Source organism: Salvelinus fontinalis, chromosome 12 (assembly GCF_029448725.1).
Source record: "Salvelinus fontinalis isolate EN_2023a chromosome 12, ASM2944872v1, whole genome shotgun sequence".
Classification (NCBI taxonomy): domain Eukaryota; kingdom Metazoa; phylum Chordata; class Actinopteri; order Salmoniformes; family Salmonidae; genus Salvelinus; species Salvelinus fontinalis.
The window spans coordinates 384,672-398,924 of NC_074676.1; the positions used below are offsets into that span (position 1 = coordinate 384,672).

Below are 14,253 nucleotides of genomic sequence, written 5' to 3' on the forward strand. Positions count from 1 at the left end.
GGAAATAAAAACCTCTCCTCTACCTAGGTCCTAGGAAAATACAGTACAACTGGGGGCAACTGGGGGAGAGGGGGGGGGGGGGGGACATAGGCATGGAAAGCAGTACAGTGAAAAGTCCAATAGGAGTATGACATCAAAGGGTATGATGGAAGTATAAGCCTAGTAGAGGTGAGGCTACATACAGTATGGCGAGGGAAGCCTCTGCGTTGCTTTGGGCCGGCTGCCACTAAAGACAATGGGGCCTGAGAGAAAATGGGGCTTCCTTGAATTGTGCACCGGGTTAAACACAACAAGGCTACTCTCTGAGCTCTTTTTTTCCCCCAGGAGAGGAGGGTCCGGTTCTGTGGCGGAGCTGCTGTTCCACCCGTGTGAAACACAGTAGTCGTCACATTAGCCTGCTAGCGACACTGGGTGCGCTAGCTATGTTGGCAACTGAATCACACACAGATGCACACACACACACACGTGCGCTCACAAGTACACAGGTTACGTTCTAAATGGTATGTCGTTAACACCTGTGGGAGTGATGACTTATGTCCTGTATGCCAGTATGAACCAAACAGGGTTAATCATGGCAAAAAATCTTTATTAGGTTGTAAGAGCGTGAGGAGAAAATATCATCAAGTGCTTTTCATTGAGCAAGAAACAACAGAAAGCAAATGGCAAATTATTGTGAAGACAATATTATAATATAAAAAAGACAGCAGGAAGGAAAGGAGGACGCAGGTAATTAGACACCACAGTAGAAAGAACAGCACTTTCTCATTTCTTCTTATCATTTCGTTGGTCCTCAAGAGTCGTCGTAATTTGAAGATGTGCTGTAGATCACATAGATGTGACATCACCTGCCTTCCCATTTCAGTGATGTTTTCCATAGTAGTGTCACTTGTGAAAACCTGCGTTCCCCTGGGTTCTCCAGGACCGTGTTGGAGAGACTCAGTCAGCCACTTGGCATAGTCCGATACTTATCCGCCTGTAACAACAAAGAGCTGCTTCTAGCGGAAAAGCAACACTGCACACAAAGCATCATTTCTCGTAAGGTTATTGCTATTGTACTGCTGCTTAGAGTTGGATATCTGTAATCAGTCGTACATTCTAGAGAGAAAGCAACAGGCCGAATGATATGAGAACAACCCAAGGTAGTTATTTTGGTAGTAGACAGAGTAGTGAACCCAAAGCCGATTTACACTCGGATGAATAAGTGACTGTGAAATTACAAGTGTGCTGAAACAAGACTTCAACTAAATGTATCTCAATAAAACTAGAGTAGTTTCATTGAGACACAGTAGAAGAAAACAGTGCATGTCACGTGAGAAACAGACAATATTGAGGTTATTCCCAACTGTTATTCAGATGATTGGTTGCAGTCTTGAGCGGAAATAAGCAGAGTGAAAACTCAAATTAGCTGAGTTCAGGACTGGGGTTGGTTGTCATCAGGAGCAGAGTTGATTGTGATCTGGGCAAGAATCAGTTGCAGACTGAGCCACGTTGTTTGAGGCTCAAGGGAAATGACCATTGTTCGCATTCTAGAACAGACTTGAATAATTTTGTCATCAGGTTGAGCTGCGGTGCGCTGCTCTGGGCCATAGTCTTCTTAGGTCATGGTCTTCTTCTTGCACTCGACAGAGCAGAAAAGCATGCCCTGTATGGCCATAAAGCGCTCTCCAATGAGACACTTAGCACAGCAGGAGCACTGGAAGCACTGGGGCTCAGCGTGCCAGCAGAACTCCCCGTAGGAGACACGCTGGGCCTCGGGCTCCACTGGGTTCTGACAGGCTGTACATACCTGTAGAGTGAGGAGAGGATGTGTGTTTAAATCACACACACACATATTCAACGTAGACAAAAGTATGTAGCAGAGAGTTGTATCTCATGTATACAATATACATTGTACACATTTAATACAGGGTATCATATCACACACACGCGCAGGTACACATGCATGCACACGCACAATAGCCACTACACTGCACAACGCCCTATCCCACCTGGAGAAGAGGAATACCTATTTGAGAATGCTGTTCGTCGACTACAGCTCGACTTTCAACACCATAGTGCGCCCAAGCTCATTACTAAGTTCATGGCCCTGGGACTGAACCCCTCCCTGTGCAACTGGGTCCTAGACTTCCTGACGGGTCGCCCCCAGGGGGTGAGGGTAGGCAACAACACCTACACCACGCTGATCCTCGTGGCTACGCACCAACTCGATCATCAAGTTTGCCTGATCACCAACAACGAGACGGCCTACAGAAAGGAGTGGTGCCGGGGAAATAACCTCTCCCTCAAACAAAGGAGCTGAATGGGACAACAGGAGACAGCATAGAGAGCGCAAGCCCATACACATTGATGGTGCCGCAGTGGAGGGGGTCAAACGCTGTTCACATCATCAAGGACCAGAAATGGTCCCACCACACCGACACCCAAGGTGAAGAAGGGACAACAGCGCATTTCAACTCAGTTTTTCACAATTCCTGGCATTTAATCCTAGTGAACATTCCCTGTTTTAGGTCAGTTAGGATCACCACTTTGTTTTAAGAATGTGAAATGTCAGAATAATAGTAGAGAGAATGATTTATTTCAGCTTTTATTTCTTTCATCACATTCCCAGTGGGTCAATTACTATTTGGTAGCATTGCCTTTAAATTGTCTCAGGTAGCCTTCCACAAACTTCCCACAATAAGTTGGGTGAATTGTGGCCCATTCCTCCTGACAGAGCTGGTGTAACTGAGTCAGGTTTGTAGGCCTCCTTGCTCGCACACACTTTTTCAGTTCTGCCAACACATTTTCTATAGGATTGAGGTCAGGGCTTTGTGTTGGCCACTCCAATACCTTGACTTTTTTGTCCTTAAGCCATTTTGCCACAACTTTGGAAGTATGCTTGGGGTCACTGTCCATTTGGAAGACCCATTTGCGACCAAGCTTTAACTTCCTGACTGATGTCTTGAGATGTTGTTTCAATATATCCAGATAATTTTCCTACCTCATGATGCCATCTATTTTGTGAAGTGCACCAGGCCCTCCTGCAGCAAAGAACCCCCACAACATGATGCTGCCACCCCCGTGCTTCACTGTTGGGATGGTGTTCTTCGTCTTGCAAGCCCTCCCCCTTTTTCCTCCAAACATAATGATGGTCTTTATGGCCATATTTGTTTCATCAGACCAGAGGACATTTCTCCAAAAAGTACGATCTTTTTTATGGTGGTTTTGGAGCAGTGGCTTCTTCCTTGCTGAGCGGCCTTTCAGGTTATGTCGATATAGTACTCGTTTTACTGTGGATATATAGATACTTTTGTACCTGTTTCCTCCAGCATCTTCACAGGGTCCTTTGCTGTTGTTCTGGGACTGATTTGCACTTTTCGCAACAAAGTACGTTCATCTCTAAGAGACAGAACTCGTTTCCTTCCTGAGCGGTATGACGACTGCATGGTTTCATGGTGTTGATACTTGCGTACTATTGTTTGCACAGATGAACGTGATACCTTCAGGCATTTGGAAATTGCTGCCAAGGATCAACCAGACTTGTGGAGGTCTACAACTGTTTTCTGAGGCCTTGGCTGATTTCTTTTGATTTTCCCATGATATCAAGCAAAGAGGCACTGAGTTTGAAGGTAGTCCTTGAAATACACTGCTCAAAAAAATAAAGGGAACACTAAAATAACACATCCTATATCTGAATGAATGAAATATTCTTATTAAATACTTTTTTCTTTACATAGTTGAATGTGCTGACAGCAAAATCACACAAAAATTATCAATGGAAATCAAATGTATCAACCCATGGAGGTCTGGATTTGGAGTCACACTCAAAATGAAAGTGGAAAACCACACTACAGGCTGATCCAACTTTGATGTAATGTCCTTAAAACAAGTCAAAATGAGGCTCAGTAGTGTGTGTGGCCTCCACGTGCCTGTATGACCTCCCTACAACACCTTGGCATGCTCCTGATGAGGTGGTGGATGGTCTCCTGAGGGATCTCCTCCCAGAGCTGGACTAAAGCATCCGCCAACTCCTGGACAGTCTGTGGTGCAACGTGGCGTTGGTGGATGGAGCGAGACATGATGTCCCAGATGTGCTCAATTGGATTCAGGTCTGGGGAACAGGCGGGCCAGTCCATAGCATCAATGCCTTCCTCTTGCAGGAACTGCTGACACACTCCAGCCACATGAGGTCTAGCATTGTCTTGCATTAGGAGGAACTCAGGGCCAACTGCACCAGCATATGGTCTCACAAGGGGTCTGAGGATCTCATCTAGGTACCTAATGGCAGTCAGGCTACCTCTGGCGAGCCCATGGAGGGCTGTGCGGCCCCCCAAAGAAATGCCACCCCACACCATGACTGACCCACCGCCAAACCGGTCATGCTGGAGCATGTTGCAGGCAGCAGAACGTTCTCCACGGCGTCTCCAGACTCTGTCACGTCTGTCACATGTGCTCAGTGTGAACCTGCTTTCATCTGTGAAGAGCACAGGGCACCAGTGGCGAATTTGCCAATCTTGGTGTTCTCTGGCAAATGCCAAACGTCCTGCACGGTGTTGGGCTGTAAGCACAACCCCCACCTGTGGACGTCGGGCCATCATACCAATCTCATGGAGTCTGTTTCTGACCGTTTGAGCAGACACATGCACATTTGTGGCCTGCTGGAGGTCATTTTGCAGGGCTCTGGCAGTGCTCCTCCTTGCACAAAGGCGGAGGTAGCGGTCCTGCTGCTGGGTTGTTGCCCTCCTACGGCCTCCTCCACGTCTCCTGATGTACTGGCCTGTCTCCTGGTAGCGCCTCTGCTCTGGACACTACGCTGACAGACACAGCAAACCTTCTTGCCACAGCTCGCATTGATGTGCCATCCTGGATGAGCTGCACTACCTGAGCCACTTGTGTGGGTTGTAGACTCCGTCTCATGCTACCACTAGAGTGAGAGCACCGCCAGCATTCAAAAGTGACCAAAACATCAGCCAGGAAGCGGTCTGTGGTCACCACCTGCAGAACCACTCCTTTATTGGGGGTGTCCTACTAATTGCCTATAATTTCCACCTGTTGTCTATTCCATTTGCACAACAGCATGTGAAATTTATTGTCAATCAGTGTTGCTTCCTAAGTGGACAGTTTGATTTCACAGAAGTGTGATTGATATGGAGTTACATTGGGTTGTTTAAGTGTTCCCTTTATTTTTTTGAGCATTGTATATTGCTGAGTTATATATATATAATATAAAAACTCAGCAAAAAAAAGAAACGTCCTCTAACAGTCAACTGCGTCTATTTTCAGCAAACTTAACATGTGTAAATATTTGTATATATGTATAATATTTGTATATATTCACACAGTACCCGTCAACATTTTCATTTTGGACACACCTACTCATTCAAGGGTTTCTTTATTTTTACCATTTTCCACATTGTAGAATAATAGTGAAGACATCAAACTATGAAATTACACATATTTTGGTTCCAACCGCCATGTCTCTGTGAGACGCAGAGAAGATGAATGGATGATCTCTGCATGTGTGGTTCTCACCATGAAGCATGGAGGATAAGGTGTGATGATGTGGGTGTGCTTTGCTGGTGACACTCAGTGATTTATTTAGAATTCAAGGCACACAACCAGCATGGCTACCATAGCATTCTGCAGCGATACGCCATCCCATCTGGTTTGCACTTAGTGGGACAATCATTTGTTTTTCAACAGGACCATGAGCCAACACACCTCCAGGCTGTGTAAGGGCTATTTGACCAAGAAGGAGAGTGATGGAGTGCTGCATCAGATGACCTGGCCTCCACAATCACCCGACCTCAACCCAATTGAGATGGTTTGGGATGAATTGGACCGCAGAGTGAAGGAGAAGCAGCCAACAAGTGCTCAGCATGTGGGAACTCCTTCAAGACTGTTGGAAAAGCATTCCTCATAAAGCTGGTTGAGCAAACTTCCAGCAAACTTTTGACTGGTACTGTATATATATACACGCATCGTGAGTATACCAAACATTAGGAACACCTTCCAGATATCCCAGGCTTATCTCAAGGCTTAAAAATCCTTCTTTAACCTATCCCCTCCCATTCATCTACATTAATCGAAGGGTATTTAACAATTTACATCAATAAGGGATCATAGCTTTCACCCGGATTCACCTGGTTAGTCTATGTCATGGAAAGAGCATGTCTTCTTAATGTTTTGTATACTCTGTGTATATATTTATACTCTGGATTCTGACATTGCTCGTTCTGATATATTTTTGTACTCTTTGGCTTATGTGCGTATTGTTGTTGTATTGCTAGATGTTACTACACTGTTGGAGCTAGAAACAGAAGGTCTTCGCTGCATCTGCGCTAACATCTGCAAATCTGTGTGCCCGACCAATAAACTTTCATTTGATTTGACACAGACACAGACACAGACACACTCTCCCTCTCTGTCCTTACTACTGCGTGGCTCTTCATGTAGCAGGGCTTGCAGACAGGCTTGTTGTTCTCCATAACATAGGTCTCTCCAGCCAGAACACAGTCACAGTCGAAGCAGCAGAAGTGTTTCAGGTGCCAGTTCTGGTCCTCGGCCTGTGTGTACTCATTACTGAAGATCAGCTGTAGAGACACACATCATGATACAGTTAATTCAACACATTGAAGAGCAATAAACAGGTTGAGCCATTTTTTTTTTTTACAATCAGCATCACTCCGTGAACGGAAATATAGTATTCTTTCAAACAATATCTACATATATTTCAGGATGTTGTGTATCCCTGGAAATAAATCAGAATTCATGTAAACACTTAAAGTTTTGAAAACATTGCTTTTCCAAAAAATGGACTAGGGGTTTGGTTGAGCCGCGGGACAGGGTAAGTAAAGCCGCCTACACATTTCTGTACTGAATTAAATATTACCACTACCTTTTTATAACCATGTCAATCTTTATTTCCCAAACACAATTCAACAGAATCAAAATAGTTTGTATTTTAATCATTTTAAGTATCTTTTATCACAGGCTTTGTACTTTTTTAAAAACACTTTTAACATAGACCAGGCCCTGTTTTTACATCATACCCCAGCGATAATGCCTTGCATTACACCTGAGAAGAAAATACTTCAATTTGTTCAACATGCTATTGGCTCAACCATTGGCCCAACTTACCCAAAGGTAAACATTTTGACTATATTAGCCCATACAGCTACAAGGATGCACATTCACGCTAGGTTTAGAACCACATACTGAAGTTTATAGAGACTCCAACTGATGTATAGTACAATCTTAAAATGATCTACATTGGTTTAGATACAAGGATCATGCAACCTCAAACAATGCATTCATTTGACTTGGTGAAAATCCATTTGTTTTTTTGAACATAACTTGCTTACCACTTTTTCCATGTGGTTTCTAACTTCAGACTCCATCAAACAATGACCTCTTCCTAAATATGTGGTCAAATTATGAATTTTGTGTATGATTTCCTAGAAACAAGGGTGGCTCAACATACCACTTTGGTTCAATTACCCCACTCTTCCCTACAGTACATCTATTTTTGTTTGCGTTGCAGTTTTTTCATCTCTACACACCTGAATCTACATAAAGTGTGTGAATAACAATCTTACTCTCCTGTTGACCTCTCTTCCTTTAACACCCCTGTCTTCCCCATCCCTCCTCACCTTGTCACACCTTCCCCCTTCTCGGATGTCTCCGTAGTGACATCCTAGTGCACCTGTCCCTTCGTCCCTCACCCCTCTTCTCCCTGCCTCCCCCCCTCACCTCTCTTCTCCCTGCCTCCCCCCCTCACCTCTCTTCTCCCTGCCTCCCCCCCTCACCTCTCTTCTCCCTGCCTCCCCCCCTCACCTCTCTTCTCCCTGCCTCCCCCCCTCACCTCTCTTCTCCCTGCCTCCCCCCCTCACCTCTCTTCTCCCTGCCTCCCCCCCTCACCTCTCTTCTCCCTGCCTCCCCCCCTCACCTCTCTTCTCCCTGCCTCCCCCCCCCACCTCTCTTCTCCCTGCCTCCCCCGCTCACCTCTCTCCTCCCTGCCTCCCCCGCTCACCTCTCTCCTCCCTGCCTCCCCCTCAAATCCCTCACCTCGTCACAGCCTCCACAGCGGGGCTTCTCGCTGTCTCCGTAGTGGCGTCCGCAGTAGAGCTGTCCCTTCTTCCAGAAGTAGATCATGTCCACCAGGAGCTCTGAGCAGGTACAGCATACAAAGCAGGCTGGGTGCCACAGCTTGTCGTAGCCAGCACGCTCTGCATACACCGCAGGCTCGCCCTGACGCATGGGCAGTTGGCACTGGTGGCACGACTGGAGGAGGGGCAGGGGGGTATGAGGAACAGAGGGGAGGAAGGAGAGAGTGGGAAGGAAGGAGGAGAGGGAAGGAGAGGAGATAAAAAGGAGGAAGGAGACCTTCATTAGCAATGCCCTCACAAAAACAATGGCTCTGTAGCATAGACCCATCCTATTATTTTATGCAATTGCCATTATACACTTAAATCGTAATCATTGTTATCATTATGCAGTTTAAGACACTGCCTGACAATGCCCATAAATTTAAAAAAAATCATTCAGTTTGAATAACTAACTGCATATGGGGAGAGACGAGTAGAGACAGACAGACAGGGGTTTGCATGAGCCAAATCTCTGTTAGATGGAAAAATGGTACATTAAAACCACGATAAACAAATCACCATGTAAAAGTGTACAAAACTTTCCGCCAAAAAGTGATTGATATTTTTACTCCTGGCTCCATCTTGTGGCCCGTTGAATTTACGTTCTATATCTAAAATACCAGATACTATTCTCTGCTGGGAATTAAGCCCGTCGCATTCTTCCCAGTAGAAATGGTTAGCGTATATATTATGACGGGATTCTTCCATTAAGTGTTTGTTGTGATTCAATGGGAGACGACTATTTTTCATGCACATTTTTTTACTAGACAAATACTTCACCAAACATAGATGTAAAATTGCGTAACTAAGAACTCCTTGGCAAAATATCAAAAATGACAGATTTCTTGATTTATCTTAGATTCATTTGGACTATTTTGAGGAAGTGCATACCGGCTCTTTGATTAAGTCCACTCTACGTACACTCCCTCATTCACCCCTCATAGATTTAAAAGCATTGGATGGCGGAAAACAATCTTAGAAATCACCCCTCATTTATCAAATGGCTCAGGGGTAGGGCTGGGAAATATGGCCAAAATATCATATCACCATATTGTTTACATTTTTGAGGGTATGACAGTATTTGACGTTTTTGAATTATAAAAGTTCTAAATGCTTTATGTAGTTCATGGCCCTAAGGTGACTACACATTGAGTACCAGTCAAAAGTTTGGACACACCTACTCATTCAAGAGGTTTTCTTTATTTTTACTATTTTCTACATTGTAGAATAATAGTGAAGACATCAAAACTATGAAATAACACATATGGAATCATGTAGTAACCAAAAAAAGTGTTAAACAAATAAAAAACATGTTATATTTTAGATTCTTCAAAGAAGCCACCCTTTGCCTGACAAGAGTGTGCAAAGCTGTCATTAAGGCAAAGGATTGCTACTTTGAAGAATCTCAAATATATTTTGATTTGTTTATCACTTTTCTGGTTACAACATGAACCCATATTATATATGGAAAGGATAAATATATATTGTTATATATCGTTTCATTCCCAAAAATGGAGTTGGTCCCCTTTGTTGATCTAACAGCCTACAGTCTTCTGGGAAGGCTTTCCACTAGATGTTAGAACACTGCTGCGGGCACTTGCTACCAATCAGCCACAAGAGTATTAGTGAGGTCAGGCAACGATGTTGGACGATTAGGCCTGGCTCACAGTCAGCGTTCCAATTCATCCCAAAGGTGTTTGATGGGGTGTTGTGTTGTATGGACCTCGCTTTGTGCACAGAGCCATTGTTATGTTGAAACATTAAAGGGCCTTCCCAAAACTGTTGCCACGAAGTAAAAAAGTTGTCTAGAATGTCATTGTATGTTGTAGCGTTAAGATTTCCCTCCACTGGAACTAAGGGGCCTAGCCCGAACCGTGAAAAACCACCCCAGACAATTATTCCTCCTCCACCAAACTTTACAGTTGGCAATATGCATTCGTGCAGGTAGCGTTATCTTGGCATCTGTCAAACCCAGAATTGACTGCCGCATCGTGAAGCGTGATTCATCGCTCCAGAGAACGCGTTTCCGCTGCTCCAAAGTCCAATGGCGGCGAGCTTTACATCACTCCAGCCGAAGCTTGGCATTGTGCATGGTGATCTTAGACTTGCGTACGGTTGCTCGGCCATGGAAACCCATTTCATGAAGCTCCCGACAAACAGTTATTGCGCTGACGTTGCTTCCAGAGGCACTTTGGAACTCAGTAGTGAGTGGTGCATCCAAGGACAGACTATTTTTACTCACTTCAGCACTCGGCGATCCCGTTCTGTGAGCTTGTGTGGCTTTCAGCTGAGCCGTTGTTGCTCCTAGATGTTTCAACTTCACAATAACAGCACTTACAGTTGATTAGTGCTGAAATTTGACAAACTGACTTGTTGGAAAGGTGTTATCCTATGATGGTGCCACGTTGAAAGTCACAGAGCTCTTCAGCACAGGCCATTCTACAGCCAATGTTTCTCTATGGACATTGCATGGCTGTGTGCTTGATTTTATACACGTCAGCAACGGGTGTTGCTGAAATAGCCTAATCCACTACATTGAAGGAGTATCCACATACTTTTGGCCATGTAGTGTATGTCACAATACATGTTAACAATATGTGTTAGCATATACAGTGAATTTGGGAAGAATTCAGGCCTCTTGACTTTTTCCACATTTTGTTACTTTATAGACTTATTCTAAAATTGATTGAATTGTTTTATTCCTCATCAATTTACACACAATACCCCATAATGACAAAGTAAAAACAGGTTTCAAGTCTCATAGCAAAGGGGTAACGTAACAAAATGTGGAAAAATTCACTGTAAATGTTAACACATATTGTTAACATGTATGGTGACACACTACAATTTGACATAAGTATTCAGACCCTTTATGCAGTACTTCGTTGAAGAAAAAGTCCAGGGGTCTGAATACCTTCCGAACGCACCGTATGTTAGGGGATAATTATTTCAGTGATACTTGTAGTGATGGTAATAAAACATTAGAACAAATGACACAAAAACAACATTTAATCCTATTCATTTAAAAATGTTCTCTTCGCTTCTCAATTCAGCCATTTTACTGTTTTAAGCCGTTCCCACTTTGTTGCACCAGGGAATCGCTTCATGACAGCATCTGTGGAAAGAAAGCAACAAATACAAGATAAAGAGTACATAGAACAGTTAGGGGTTAGGTTTGGGGTCATGAATGCATATTATTTTTTTATGGAAACAATTTTGTGAAAAGATTATCAGATTCAGTTTAATAAGAAATCCTTGACCATTAATGCCCTATGTGCAATGATTGAATTGTAAATTAAATTAAGGGATAGTAATTATTTTTTTTTACAGCTCATAGCCAGTCAGATGGTTCCTTACCCTGAAAGTAGTCTATGGGCCAGCAGAAACTGTAATCCATGTTTCAGAGTTGTTCAAATAACCACTTTGAACTTGAGGGGATTTGGCCACAAACATTGAACTTTGTCTAATTGCCCCCATCACCCACATAGATGGCTAACAAAAAAACGGACTATAAGGTGTAAAAATTAGTTAACTATCCCTTTATCATCTTCAATTTATTAAATGGGCAATTCATTTTTAAAGTGATACTGAGAGATTTGGAGATTATTGGTTGTTTTTCTAATTACCCAGAGTCAGATGATCTCATAAATACCATCGTTATGTATAATGACACAGCCAGATATTACAATTTTAGTTAGGTCTGAAGATAATGACTCTGGCTTATGTGTACAACGCTACAAATAATACATACGTATACAGTGCGTTCAGAAAGTATTCAGACCGTTGACTTTTTCCACATTTTGTTACGTTACAGCCTTATTCGAAAACATGAAGAAAAAAAATACGCAGCAATCTACACACAATACTCCATAATGACAGAGCGAATTATTATAATTATTTTTTTGACATATTTTTGCAAATGTATATAAAAAAAATTACCTTATTTAGATCCTTTGCTAAGAGACTCGAAATTGAGCTCAGGTGCAAAATACTTTACATGAGTATTCAAACCGAAAATCAGCTCAAGTTCATCCTGTTTCCGTTGATCACCCTTGAGATGTTTCTACAACTTGATTCGAGTCCACCTGTGGTAAATTCAATTGATTTGTCATGATTTGGAAAGGCACACATCTGTCCATATAAGGTCCCAAACTGTGTGGCTCAGTTGGTAGAGCATGGCGCTTGCAACGCCAGGGTTGTGGGTTCATTTCCCACGGGGGGACCAGGGTTCAATTCCCACGGGGGGACCAAGATGAATATGTATGAACTTTCCAATTTGTAAGTCGCTCTGGATAAGAGCGTCTGCTAAATGACTTAAATGTAAATGTCCCACAGTTGAAAGTGCATGTCAGAGCAGAAACTAAGCCATGAGGTCGAAGTAATTGTCCGTACAGCTCCGAGACAGGATTGTGTCGAGGCACAGATCTGGGGAAGGTCCCCAAGAACACAGTGGCCTACATCATTCTTAAATGGAAGCAGTTTGGAACCACCAAGGCTCTTCCTAGAGCTGGCCGCCCGGCCGAACTGAGCAATCAGTGGAGAAGGGCCTTGGTCAGGGAGGTGACCAAAAACCCCGATGGTCACTGACAGAGCTCTAGAGTTCCTCTGTGGAGATGGGAGAAACTTCCAGAAGTTTCCAGAAGGACAACCATCTCTGTAGCACTCCATCAATCAGGCCATTATATGGTAGTGTGGCCAGACGGAAGCCACTCCTCAGTAAAAGGCACATGACAGGCCACTTGGAGTTTGCCAAAATGCACCTAAAAGGACAAGATTCTCTGGTCTGATGAAACCAAGATTGAACTCTTTGGCCTGAATGCCAAGCGTCACATCTGAGAGAAGCCTGGTCACCATCCCTACGGTGAAGCATGGTGGTGGCAGCACCATGCTGTGGGGATGTTTTTCAGCGGGAAGGACTGGGAGACTAGTCAGGATCGAGGCAAAGATGAACAGACCAAAGTACAGAGAGATCCTTGATGAAAATCTGCTCCAGAGTGCTCAGGACCTCAGACTGGGGCGAAGGTTCACCTTCCAACAGGAGAACGACCATAACCACACAGCCAAGACAACCCAGGAGTGGCTTCCGAACAAGTCTCTGAATGTCCTTGAGTGGCCCAGCTAGAGCCCGGACTTGAACCCAATCAAACATCTCTGGAGAGACCTGAAAATAGCTGTGCAGCAACGCTCCCCATCCAACCTGACAGAGCATGAGAAGATCTGCAGAGAATGGGAGAAACTCCCCAAATACAGGTGTACCAAGCTTGTAGCGTCATACCCAAGAAGACTCGATGCTGTTATCGCTGCCAAAAGTGCTTCAACATAGTACTGAGTAAAGGGTCTGAATACTTATGTAAATGTACTATTTCAGTTTTATATTCGTAATACATTTGCAAACATTTCTAAAAACCTGTTTTTGATTCATCATTATGGGGTATTGTGTTTAGATTGATTTTAGAATAAGGCTGTAATGTAACAAAATGTGGAAAAAGGGGTCTGAATAATTTTCCCAAAGGCACTGAACATACTGGACCATAGCCATTGTCACATAGAATTACAACGAGTGGAGCGGACATTCCCATCCAAAACAGCATTGGTTTGGGTGAACAGTAAGTAGCCTCTTTTCATAGGCGATATATCTCTGACACAACACCTGTTTTCCTTATATGTGTATTCTGAGATAGAGACCCGGCCCCCAAAAATGATCTGAAATGATCTTCTTCAAACTATTGAGCCTGAGAAAGCTCCTCCCTCACCTCCAAGGCAGAGCCCCTCCTAGCCATGATCTAAGGGCTTATTCCCCTTCTAATCATTCTAATTCTGCAGTCTATATAATATATGTACATAACTCTCAGGTTGTTTTTCAGCAACATGTCAACATCTAAAGCAGTGTTTCCCAAACTCGGTCCTGGGGCCCCCCCTGGGTGCACGCTTTGGTTTTTGCCCTAGCACTACACAGCTGATTCAAATAATCAAAGCTCGATTATGAGTTAGTTATTTGAATCAGCTGTGTGGTGCTTGGGCAAAAAGTTTGGGGAAACCCGATCTAAACCACACAAAAGTGCTGTTGCCATTGTAGTGGAACTGTTGGCCTGGTTGCATGGCTGCCCTCCAGACGTTCTTTAGGACT

General features: G+C 43.8%; 1 protein-coding gene across 1 annotated transcript in view; it reads right to left on the reverse strand.

Moving 5' to 3' along the window:
- Positions 1–565: 565 nt before the first annotated feature.
- Positions 566–14,253, reverse strand: part of LOC129866593 (testin-like) — a 44,640-nt gene continuing 30,952 nt past the window's right edge. Inside the window, exons 5-7 of the mRNA XM_055939343.1 lie at positions 8,047–8,262; positions 6,414–6,572; positions 566–1,786 (exon numbers count right to left, since the gene is read on the reverse strand). Coding sequence (XP_055795318.1) covers positions 1,595–1,786; positions 6,414–6,572; positions 8,047–8,262 — 567 coding nt within the window. The 3' untranslated portion in view covers positions 566–1,594. The remainder of the gene's footprint in view (positions 1,787–6,413; positions 6,573–8,046; positions 8,263–14,253) is intronic.